At 32.9% G+C, this 13,927-nt stretch overlaps 1 protein-coding gene across 1 annotated transcript in view; it reads left to right on the forward strand.

Moving 5' to 3' along the window:
* Nucleotides 1-13,927, forward strand: part of LOC149789872 (ankyrin repeat and IBR domain-containing protein 1-like) — a 138,253-nt gene that overhangs the window by 108,401 nt on the left and 15,925 nt on the right. The window contains exon 22 of the mRNA XM_089971879.1: nucleotides 7,360-7,559. Coding sequence (XP_089828005.1) covers nucleotides 7,360-7,559 — 200 coding nt within the window. The remainder of the gene's footprint in view (nucleotides 1-7,359; nucleotides 7,560-13,927) is intronic.

The following is a 13,927-nucleotide window of genomic DNA, read 5'->3' on the forward strand; positions in this document are numbered from 1 at the left end:
GAAATAAGCATTAAATTCCATAGTGTCTTTTTGATAATTGCAATTGAAAGACTTCATATTTTTCCCACGTTATGATTTCAAACATTCAGTGACAGAAACGGAAACACATTTGCAGACGTAAACACGCTTCTCCCATGCAACTTCAATCCAATGTATTTCATGTATAATTTGCACAGATGAATCCAGTCCAAAATCACAAACTTTCGTCGAATCGAAACAAAATACCAAAATATATTCATTCCAGATCAAGTGGAAAAGTTGTTGCAATGCACATTCATTCACAATATGACTGGAAATTTCAATTTTAACTAGACATGCCATTTTCTTTTTTAAGTTATGTCGAGCACGCGACTAAGTTCAGATTTATCTGGGCGGAGTTATGTGCTCATTATTAATGATGTCATTGTGTAATGACAAATCTGTGCTTGAGTATTTAGTTCGGAATACAGCATTCATTCATTTACATTGTTTCTTGTTTATATAATTAAACCTTAGGTAGAATAAAAAAATGAGAATATAATAAAAAGGCGACTGCATTTGTATGGGAAAATATGAACTTGTTTTGTGGGAAGGATATACTACACTCACAAGTTCGTGCAGTATTCCATCCCAAAACTCGTTCATATTTTCCCATACAAATGCAGTAACCTATAAGTACTGTTGGTGAGAAAACTATTCTGATAAAAACAGCCAAATATGAAGAAAAAAAACATTTCACGGTTGTTTTGGCCTGTTTAGCTGATGGATCAAAGCTGCCTCCTGTCATCATTTTTAAAAGGAAGACCCTGCCAAAAAGTATGAAATTTCCTGCTCTTGTCATCATTCATGCACATGAAAAGGGATGCATGGATGAAAGTGGAACAGTTGAATGGTTGGAGAAAGTCTGGAACAAGGGACCAGGTGCGCTTCTTCAGAAAACTTCAGTGCCTGTTAGGGACATGTTTCAAGCACACAAGACAGATGAGGTCAAAAAGGCCACAAAGAAAATGAAAACTACATTGGCTGTGATACCAGGAGGTTTAAAATTAGAGTTACAACCTCTTGATGTCTGCCTAAATAAGCCATTTAAAGAGAGGTTACAAAAGATGTGGTCCCAATGGGTTTGTTCAGGCGCAGTGAAGATGACAAAAGGCTGGAATTTCATGAGGCCGGACATCGACTTGGTTGCCAAATGGATCAAAGATGCATGGGACTCATTTCCATTGGAAATGATTGCCAAATCATTTCAGAAGTGCTGTATCAGCAATGCCATGAATGGAACTAAGGATGATGCCATATTTGAATCAGACAGTGACTGGGAGAAATGAGAAGCAGACCGACACTATCAGATGACCCTAATGACCGTGACGATGTATATTATGACAGCACACCCATAACAGAAGCCAAGTTTTATGAACTGTTTGGTAATTCTGATACCGAGCCAGATTTTGAAGGAGTCTAAAAGTGATAGACCTTTTATAATTCATGATTTTAGTATGATGATTTTATTATTTCAATTAAGACGTGACATTGAAAATAAATTTTTAGTTTGTATTTCAGCATATAAATTAGTTTTCTTACTTTCATTTTCGTTAGGTTTGAAGATAATATTTTATTTTAGTGATGTGATTTGCCTAAATAAATGCATTTATGCATAAATTTATTTGTGCATCTTATAATGTAGTCTAGAACTTATGGGTCGGCTTATGCACGGGTCATGCACTTTTTAATGATTTTACCTTTTCATTTTGGGGAGTCAGCTTATACATGAACGGGCTTATACATGAATGGGCTTATACATGAGCATATATGGTAGTTTATTCAAGTCCACATAACTAGCACCTCTTTTGCAGATCACAGGTAAAATTTGAGTAGTTGATGTCCAAATCCTGGTATGTGTTTTTTTTTTTTATACACACTCTTGATCTGACAAAGTAATTTTGTCATCATTTGTGCTTCTTCAGTAGTAATACACCAACAAGACAATTAACACACAAACCTTAATCATGTATAAGCCATTTGAAGAATGTGTATTTCACAGTTGAAAAATGTTTGGATGGTCTGGGAATTGTATCTAGAACCATGATAACTCTTGATGGATTTTCTGCCACTTGACTTATCTGAGGTTCATTGCTGTGATGTATTTCCCTCAGTAGTTTAAAGATATAACTTTGCATCTGTACTATGTTTGATAGCCCTGATGTACTAAATCTGATAGTCCAATTGTTGTTGAGAACGATTGACACACACTGACCACCAAATATTATAGTGGGAGAGTCAGAGCCAGACCAGGGTTTCAGTTGGGGACCTCTCTAACTCTAGATGGGCATGAGCTATCTGAGTCAGTACACCTGACCCAGTCGGTGTCATGTACAATCCATCCTGTGATCAATGGGATCAGATATTAGCTCATGTCTGAATCAAAACTTTAAGTCCATACAGATTAATAACACAGTGCTTACTGATCAATATCAAAAATTGTTAAATTAATGAATTTGATGAACCTTCTTGTTCCAGGCTTAAAGGTCATAACCTATAGCTACCGTGACCTACTTTGACAGATGGAAATTATTTTATTTTGGAGGGGAAAAAAATCAGTGGCTTATTTCTTTGAAAATTGATGCAGATTTTTCAACAGTACTTTCCCTTCTACTCTAGAACTTTTAAACTGATGGAGATAGAGGTATTAGACTTGGTAAACACATACAACTAGAAAGTGTTGTGTACTACATTGGGGATTTTATACTCAAGGTCAGTGTCATGGTGTTTAATGTTGAATTGTTCTATTACACAATCCTTTTTGAGTCATTTGAGATGAAATTTGGTATAACTACATATCACTATTGACTGAAATGTCATGTACAGCAATAGAGGCCCTGTCTTCAAGGTCAAGGGCACACATCATTAGTTTCTAACTTAATGGCCATTCAAGTTAATGGATAAAGCTTGGTATATTTTCACTTCAGCATGTTTTGCATTCAACATTTCAGGTCTCATCCTCAAGATAAAGATTAAAGATTAATATTTTATGGTTTCATTTCTTCCTGCTCTATATCATAAGGCATGTTTTTGACATACAAGCATGAACCATGATTCACATATGCTAATAAATTGTGATAGTATCTTATGTATCACAGTCAAGGTTTATCTTCAGGGTCAATGTCTCTGCTTAATTTTTGTTTTTAAAAATCCATTTTCTGTACTTTTCCACCAGTATTCTTTGAGATAGGGCAGGGCAGTAAAATTTGGTTGTTTCTCATATCTGATCAGTAACTTTAAAGCTCTGTCTTAGAGGTCATTGTCAGATTTCAACAAGTTCATTTTGTGACATCACCATGGTGGGGGAGATCACTGCATTTGCTTGTTGTTTGGCTCTGTTAGTCCTGGAGCACATACTATGGTCTATTTCAGTTACCTGTAGCACAGGTTTCTTATTGCTGTTCGTTTTAAACTGCTTGGAGAATTGCCATGAAACTTTACAAACACAGATATCTGAATATGTAGTTAGTTGTAAATGAAAATGGTGCTGATCAGACATTGAATATAACTATAGTACCCATCTTGGAAAGCTTGTTATGGCTCCTTTTCCAGAATGGATGTTTGTGTCAAGTGGGATTTTCACCCAAAGACGTATGATGTTTAGTTGGCCCTGAATGATCTGGCATCTTTCTTATGGCTGGTCATATCAAAATGGGATATTCACTCAAAGACTTTTTATGATGTCTACTTTGTCCTAAAAGAAAATGGCACCACTTGAATATCCCATAATGGCCATGAATGAATGTTTATTGACATGGGGTTTTCACCTAAAGACTTTTTATGATACCAGGTTGCTTCTAAATGAAAATGGTGCTGTTCAGATAGTCTGTATTGTCTGCCATGGTGACCAGCTTGACAATTTTTATATTTTCACTTCTGCTAAGAAGATGGTCATATCAACACAGGGTTTTCACTAAATAACTTTATATGATATCCAGTTGATCCTAAATTATAATGGTACAACATTGACATCTGGTATGGCTGCTATCCTAAATGAAAATGGTGCTCATCAGATCTCCTGTGGTACCCATGTTTTAAATCTTGTTTTCACTTTTTCTGCTAAATTTTTAAATATAGTGACGTGGGATTCTCAATTCAAAACTTATAATATGCAGTTGGTTCTAAATGAAATTTACCTATCGCCACTTGTCAATCACACTGATCAATTAACCAATCAGCAAACATAAATTAGACACACCTCCAGGCATTGTTGTCTGCCATTTTCCTCCGACAAGCTGCTTGTGGCAATAATGAATTGATTATGATAAGTATTTACAACTTTTGCAATGATTTGTTGATTTATCGAAAAGGGTGAAAAGAATTTTGTGGTAGCCTTGTAATTCTGACAGCTGATATCCAGATTGTCTAACTGGAAGAATTAGAATTAGTCCTTTTCCAAAACGTAGACAGAACTTTGATGGATAAAGATTTTCTGTGGTCATGTGTACAGTCAGCTGAATATGGAAACAATTGATGGCAATTACAACATGTTTGTTTCCATAAAAGTGTAGAAAAGCATGTCTCATCGATTGCTTGAAGAAAAAAAAAGTTGAAATTGAAAAAGATATGTAAAAATAAACATTTCTAGAATATGGGCAGAGAACCCCCTAACTTTCAGACTTTGATGTATACTATATTACTTTTAAGTTTGAAAATTTACACATTAATCATCTTAATCTTGAATGACTCTTTACCTTTTCACTGGGTTGAAGGAGGGGTGGGGATACAAAAATGTAAAAATGGAATACAAAAACATTGCTTTCAGATTTTTATTATCCAATACATTAGGCAAAGATTTACATGTTTTCAGCAGCAGACATCATTGGTCAAAATTCCGTCTGATGAACACAGTAGAACTTTAAAATTATTATGTACAACAGTATACTTCTAACCAGCAATTATTTATGATTTTCTTATTAATTTTTATTTCATTTACTTCCAAGGCAGAAGAGACATAAGCCAGATAAAATTAATAAGGATAAAATTATATACTAAATAAATTAGTATCTTTTGGAGTGAATTTCCTTTTACATGAATAAGTTCTCGAGCAGCTTTAAAATGTATTTATATTATTTACTGCAATAAAACACTTAGGTTATTACTATACAAACTTGAACTGTAAATATAAATATTGTCTACTGCAGTATAATTTGTGGAATTTTATGATTTTACATATTTAGGAACAGTTCAAATAATTTTTAATAAACATATCACCTAAACTGAAACATTTCTTTGCCAAATACTGCATGCTTGTCGGAGGTTAACAGGTGGTAATGTCACGTGATGTGGTAGGTGGAGTGATCTGTCATCTTGCATAAAGTCAAATTGTACCAAGGTAGTGATACTGAAAATGTTGTTATAGCTGCTTCTATACTCCTGGTTGAATGTCATTTATTATCCTGTAATACCTTGACTGAGGCATATTGTAATATCCTATAATATCATGACTGAGGCACATTTTAATATAGTATAATAACTTGACATAGTCCCATTTAATTGTCCTGTAATACCTTGACTGAGGCATATTGTAATAACATGTAATACCTTGACTGAGCCCCATTTAATTATCCTGTAATACCTTGACTGAGCCATATTGTAATATCCTATAATATCTTGACTGAGGCACATTTTAATATAGTATAATAACTTGTCATAGTCCCATTTAATTGTCCTGTAATACCTTGACTGAGTCCCATTTAATTATCCTGTAATATCTTGGTTGAGGCATATTGTAATATCCTGTAATATCTTGACTGAGGCCCATTTTAATTAGTGTAATAACTTGACTGAGTCCCATTTAATTGTCCTGTAAAACCTTGACTGAGACATATTGTAATATCGTGTAATACCTCGACTGAGTCCCATTTAATTGTCCTGTAATACCTTGACTGAGCCATATTGTAATAACGTGTAATACCTTGACTGAGTCCCATTTAATTATCCTGTAATACCTTGACTGAAGCATATTGTAATATCCTGTTATATCTTGACTGAGGCCCTTGACTGAGGCCCATTTTAATATAGTGTAATAACTTGACTGAGTCTCATTTAATTGTCCTGTAATACCTTGACTGAGACATATTGTAATAATGTGTAATACCTTGACTGAGTCCCATTTAATTATCCTGTAATATCTTGACTGAGGCATATTGTAATATCCTGTAATATCTTGACTGAGGCCCATTTTAATATAGTGTAATAACTTGACATAGTCCCATTTAATTGTCTCGTAATACTTTGAGACATATTGTAATAATGTGTAATACCTTGACTGAGTCCAATTTATTTATCCTGTAATATCTTGGTTGAGGCATATTGTAATATCCTGTAATATCTTGACTGAGGCCCATTTTAATAAAGTGTATTAACTTGACATAGTCCCATTTAATTGTCCCGTAATACTTTGAGACATATTGTAATAACGTGTAATACCTTGACTGAGTCCAATTTAATTATCCTGTAATACCTTGGTTGAGGCATATTGTAATATCCTGTAATATCTTGACTGAAGCCCATTTTAATAAAGTGTAATAACTTGACATAGTCCCATTTAACTGTCCTGTAATACCTTGACTGAGACATATTGTAATATCATATAATACCTTGACTGAGTCCCATTTAATTGTCCTGTAATACCTTGACTGAGACATTGAAATATCGTGTAATACCTTGACTGTGTCCCATTTAATTATCCTGTAATACCTTGACTGAGGCATATTGTAATATCCTGTAATATCTTGACTGAGGCCCATTTTAATAAAGTATAATAACTTGACATAGTCCCATTTAACTGTCCTGTAATACCTTGACTGAGACATATTGTAATATCATATAATACCTTGACTGAGTCCCATTTAATTGTCCTGTAATACCTTGACTGAGACATTGAAATATCGTGTAATACCTTGACTGTGCCCCATTTAATTATCCTGTAATACCTTGACTGAGGCATATTGTAATATCCTGTAATATCTTGACTGAGGTCTATTTTAATATAGTGTAATAACTTGACATAGTCCCATTTAATTGTCCTGTAATACCTTGACTGAAGCATATTGTAATATCCTGTAATATCTTGACTGAGTCCCATTTAATTATCCTGTAATACCTTGACTGAAGCATATTGTAATATCCTGTAATATCTCGACCGAGTCCCATTTAATTATCCTGTAATACCTTGACTGAGTCCCTTTTAGTTATCCTGTAAAACCTTGACAGAGGCATATTGTAATATCATGTAAGATCTTGGCTGAGGCCCTTTTTATATAGTGTAATACCTTGACTGAGTTCCATTTCACTGACAATTGCATGAGTGTTCATTTTCTCTGTTAACTTTTGCAGGCAGAATGTAACATCTTTTAGTGAGAACAGAAGTCCTATTGATGTAGCAGCATCTGGAGATCAGGGAACCATCAGAGAGCAACATCATTCTCGTGGTTACAGTTTCAACGGAGACAAAGATGATACTATTGACCTTGCAGAGAGACTTGATCTCGTGTTACAGAAAATGCTGGAGTTGTCATCAATATCTCTCCCAGATGGTAAAATCATCTCTAGCCATCAAACTCATGTAAATTTTCAATGACTGGAACAGCTTATGGGATGTTCTGTTGTCCATTGTCTGTCCCCCATTCATTGTCTGTCTATCACACAAGTTTGTTATTCCTCCTACTTTTAAACTAGTTGGAGAATTGCCATGATAACTTGACGCACACATTTATCCCTGAATGAAAAGAGTGCCATTCGGACAAACATTATATGGCTACCACAGTGACCATCTTAAAAATCTTCATACTGCTACTCCCCCCAAATTAATGGTCATATCAACAACTTGGAGTTTTCACTAAAAGAATTCTGATGTAGTCTAGTTGATTGTAATGAAAATTGTGCTTATCTGATGTACAGTATGGCCACCACAGAAGTGCTTATCTGATGTACAGTATGGCCAGCACAGAAGTGCTTATCTGATGTACAGTATGGCCAGCACAGAAGTGCTTATCTGATGTACAGTATGGCCAGCACAGATGTGCTTATCTGATGTACAGTATGGCCAGCACAGAAGTGCTAATCTGATGTACAGTATGGCCAGCACAGAAGTGCTAATCTGATGTACAGTATGGCCACCACAGAAGTGCTTATCTGATGTACAGTATGGCCAGCACAGAAGTGCTAATCTGATGTACAGTATGGCCACCACAGAAGCCATCTTGAAAATCTTGTTGTTGCTACTCCAGTTAAACAGAAAGTCATATTGACATGGGGGTTTTAACTAGAGGACTTTTTATGATGTCCTGTTAGTCCTAATGAAAATGATGCTGTTATGATGTCTGAGCTTGAAAGTCTTGTTATTGCATCTCCTGAAATGATGGTCCTATCAGTGAAAGGACCTCTTGTGATGTCTAGTTGTTCCTTAATTAAAATGGTGCCTGAGGTCCAATACTGCTGCAACAGCAGCCATCTTTACAGTCTTGTTTTTGCTGCTTCTCCTGAACAGAAAGTAATATTGACATGGGGTCTTTCACCAGAAAACGTTTTATGAAAATGGTTGCCAATCTGAAGTCCATTGGCCCTCTTGAAAGTCTTAATTATGGCTACTTTTCCTTGATTGCTGGTCACATCAACATCGTGCATCCACCAAAAGATATGATGTCTGTTTGATACTAAATGGAAATAGTGAAAATCTTATGCCTAATATGGTCACCATTACAGCCTTTTTCAAAATCTTGGTATTGTTACTGCACTAGCATGGAAAGTGATATCAACTTGTAGTTTTCACCAAAAGACTTTGTATGATGTTTGATTGGTCCTAATTTAAAACGGTGCTGATGTTATGTCCATTAAAGCCACCATTTTGGCCATCTTGAAATCTCAATGATACTTATAATTGGAAGGTCATTTCTGTTTGTGATTCTCATCAAAAGACTTTTTATGATGCCGGCAGACCTACCAACTCTTACAATTTGTCCATATGTCTGATGGAAATCACCCTTAAAACAGACCTAACAACTCTTACAATTTGTCCATATGTCTGATGGAAATCACCTGTAAAATACAAACTTATGAAGAAAGAAAAAAAGCAAACATTACAGAAATGTGATTGTTGCAGTAAAATCTAGATTCTGGCTTATCCATATTTGATTCAGATCTGAGCTTCATATTAGATTCATGGACTTGGCCAGCAAGGAAACAGACTATCTTTACAAGTGTACATCAGATGCTAAAAACTCTGCATACTTTTCTTCATGCAAAATTTCTACATCATCGAGCTGATGCTTGTAGAATTTTCTTTACAAAAGTGGTGTCCCACAAGTGATACATGTACAAGATGTAATGACAATGTGCCTTTTAAAAATTTTCAAGAGTACAGAAGAATTAAAAAAATGGAACATTCAGAGTCTTGGAGGGAGGGTAGGAAGGGCAACAATTTAACTTGTTGGACATGTTGATTTTGAGTATGTCTGATAGCAGGAGGGATGATTGCTGTCGCCACATGAATTTGAAAAGAACCCATGGCTTACATCAAGTGGAGAGATAGCAAGAAGCCATTGAGCTCATTGGGTTTGGAACTGCAGTTTGTGAAACTGTACTGCAGATGATTAAGGTCTAAGTCCACTTTACGATCATTTTAGTTGAACATGTTGTATACTACCTCTGCATCTGTCTTGAAACACATTTCTAAGCATTTTAAGTGCATGTTTTCCAACTTGACCCTAGCATATCATGATAGTTTATTACACCTTACTAAAAACTGGTATAACATATGTGAAAAAATTTACTTCTTTGCTGAGACTGTCTTATTAGCTTTGATAGGTCTGTGTCTGGTTGGTCCTAAATAAAAATGATGCAGAATAACTGTCAGTATTGATGGATATATCAATATTGGGTTTTCACCAATAGACTTCTTATGGTACCTAAGTGAATATTCCTACATAGTCCAAAATTGATGCCATGATGACTGTCTTTAAGATTTTGATGTTACTACTGTCCCTGGATGATTTGTCTGACATATTGAGATGGGGTTTTCACCACAAGTCCTCTTATGTTACATACTTGATCTTAAATCGATGCCAGTCTGACATTCAGTATGTCCAACACAGCAACTAATTTTTAAAGATCTTATTATTGCAAAAGAATATCATAGATGGTTTCAACACTAAGTAGTTACATGAAAGAAATGTTCTTATTTTTAATTCCTGGAAATCATTTTTGGCTACAAGTGTAACTGTGAAGATCAAGGTCTTTAGATTGCCATCATATTTCATGATTATAATGTCCTATTATCAATAAGAAACTTAATTCATCATTCAGTGCTGAATAATGATAATAATAACAAACATAACATTAATCTTCCTTCTATATGGTCCTTAATGGAAAAGTTAACAAATACAATTTATACCAATATTTCAGTTCTAATACATCACATATGCATACTCGTACAAAGTTAACAAATACAATTTATACCAATATTTCAATTCTAATATATCACATATGCATACTCGTACGTTATAATACATCACACATACATATTTGTACATTCTAATACATTACACATACTTACTCATACATTTTAATACATCACACATACATAAGCATACATTCTAATACATTAGACATACATACTCATACATTCTAATAATCACACATATATACTCATACATTCTAATACATCACACATACATACTTGTACATTCTAATACATCACACATACATATTTGTACATTCTAATACATTACACATACTTATACATTTTAATACATCACACATATATACTCATACATTCTAATACATTAGACATACATACTCATACATTCTAATAATCACACATATACTCGTACATTCTAATACATCACACATATATACTCGTACATTCTAATACATCACACATACATACTTGTACATTCTAATACATGACACATATATACTTGTACATTCTAATACATCACACAAACATACTCATAGATTCTAATACATCATATGTACATTCTAATACATTACATATAAATATTCATACATTTTAATACGTTACTTATAGACATATATTTTAATACATTACATATAAATATTCATACATTCTAATACATTACCAGACCTGCCAACTCTTAAAATTCTGCCGTAAGTCTTACAGAAATTACCCTTAAAATACGGACTTATGGCATACGAGCAAAAACTACTGGAAAGTGATAGTTGATGAAAAATCCGGAAAATTGGTTAATCCTTGTTTGATATGAATCCAGTTTTCACATTAGGATTAGTGAAATAAGTCAGGGAACCAGACTAACTTTACAGCAGCAACCCAGACACTTTAAACTGCACCTGTTTGTTCATGCAAAGTTTCCTGCATTATCAAACTGTTGATTATAGAATTTATTTTAAATGGCATCCAGAAGTGATGCATGTTTAAGATGAAAGGGAAAATAAGCTTCTAAAAAGTGTTAATAATCAACGCAGAAGAATAAAAAGGAGTATTCAGATTCTTGTGAATAAAAGCTGGAAAGGACACAATTACATTTATTGGACATCACATGCCAATTTGAGTATGTATCATGGTGGGAGATATGATTGCCGTCATCATGTGAAATGGAAAAAGAATTTCCAAGAATTACATCAAGTTGAGAGATAGCAACAAGCCATTGAGTTGCATAGGGTTTGGAACTAAAGTTTGTGCAACTGTACTTGTGGTAAATAAAGTCTACGCATACTTGACAAACTTTCCAGTTGAACATAATGTTTATTGTCACTGCATCAAACTTTTAATTACTTTTTACAGTTTTTCAAGAGCAGTTATTAATATTTTGTTACACCGTACTGAAAACTGGTCAGTCTTATAGAAAAAAATCAACTGCCTTACTAAGACAGACTCATCAGGGTTGGCAGGTCTGCATTACAAATAAATATTGATATATTTTAATACACCGCCCCAGTAGCCTAGTGGTTAGAGAATCCACCTCGGATCCGGGAGGTCATGGGTTCAATCCCTGGCTGAGTCATACCAAAGACTTACAAAAATGGTACTAACAGCTGCCTCGCTGGGCGTTCAGCATTAAGAGGCTAGTATTAGGACTGGTCGGCCTGGTGTCAGGATAATGTGACTGGGTGGGACATCATGCTACATGTCTGCAGCATGATGCCCCAGTGCTAGAGATCACTATAAACTGCCACATTGCAGACATCGTAGAGATATGACTGAACAATTTTTAAAGCTACTTTAAATATCCAAATCACATCATATATTTTAATACATTGCATATAAATATTCATACATTCTAATACATCACATATATACATATATTTTAATACATTGCATATAAATATTCATCCATTCTAATACATCACATATATACATATATTTTAATACATTGCATATAAATATTCATACATTCTAATACATCACATATATACATATATTTTAATACATTGCATATATTCATACATTCTAATACATTGCATATAAATATTCATACATTCTAATACATTACATATAAATATTCATACATTCTAATACATCACATATATACATATATTTAATATATTACATATAAATATTCATACATTCTAATACATCACATATATACATATATTTAATATATTACATATAAATATTCATACATTCTAATACATCACATATATACATATATTTAATATATTACATATAAATATTCATACATTCTAATACATCACATATATACATATATTTAATATATTACATATAAATATTCATACATTCTAATACATTACATATAAATATTCATACATTCTAATACATCACATATATACATATATTTTAATACATTGCATGTAAATATTCATACATTCTAATACATTACATATAAATATTCATACATTCTAATACATCAGATATATACATATATTTTAATACATTGCATATAAATATTCATACATTCTAATACATTACATATAAATATTCATACGTTCTAATACATCAGATATATACATATATTTTAATACATTGCCAATAAATATTAATATATTACATATATACCTATATTTTAATACATTACACATAAGTATTCATACATTATAATACATTACAAATAAATATGCATATATTCTAATACATTATATACAGATATTCATGCATTCTAAAATATTACATATATGCATATATTTTAATACATTACATATAAATATTCATACATTCTAATGCATCACATATATACATATATTTTAATACATTGCTTATAAATATTCATACATTCTAATACATTACAAATAAATATGCATATATCTTAATATAGAACATATTAATAATCATGCATTCTAATACATCACATATATACATATATTTAATATATTACATTTAAATATTCATACATTCTAATACATCACATATATACATATATTTAATATATTACATATAAATATTCGTACATTCTAATACATCACATATATACATATATTTAATATATTACATATAAATATTCAAACATTCTAATACATCACATATATACATATATTTAATATATTACATATAATTATTCATACATTCTAATACATTACGTGGGTCCATTTCAGTTTTATATTGTAATCAAATACCATGAAGTTATAATGAAGGATTTGAGTCTATTTCAGTTGGGGTCTTCAGAAAGTTCTCACTCATCTTCTTTCTTTCATAGTTAATTAAAAATTTATTTGGGTTGATAACAATATGGAGTGTTCCAAAAAACAGCTTAAAAATTAATATGCTTTGTATGTTCTGAAAAACAGCAACAGTGAAAGTTGACTACTTGTTTATGATCAACTTCTCAGGCCCAGCCAAAAGTACAATATTCAGGGTAGCAAGAAACCTCTGAATTTTTATTCCCTAAGTGTTGTATGCACTAAGCAACACAACTGAAGATTCTAAGCTTGAAAAGGGATCATTTCAAAACAATATGGTAAGTCTGTATGG

Source organism: Sinohyriopsis cumingii, chromosome 10 (assembly GCF_028554795.1).
Source record: "Sinohyriopsis cumingii isolate HCF-2022 chromosome 10, ASM2855479v2, whole genome shotgun sequence".
NCBI classification, from domain to species: domain Eukaryota; kingdom Metazoa; phylum Mollusca; class Bivalvia; order Unionida; family Unionidae; genus Sinohyriopsis; species Sinohyriopsis cumingii.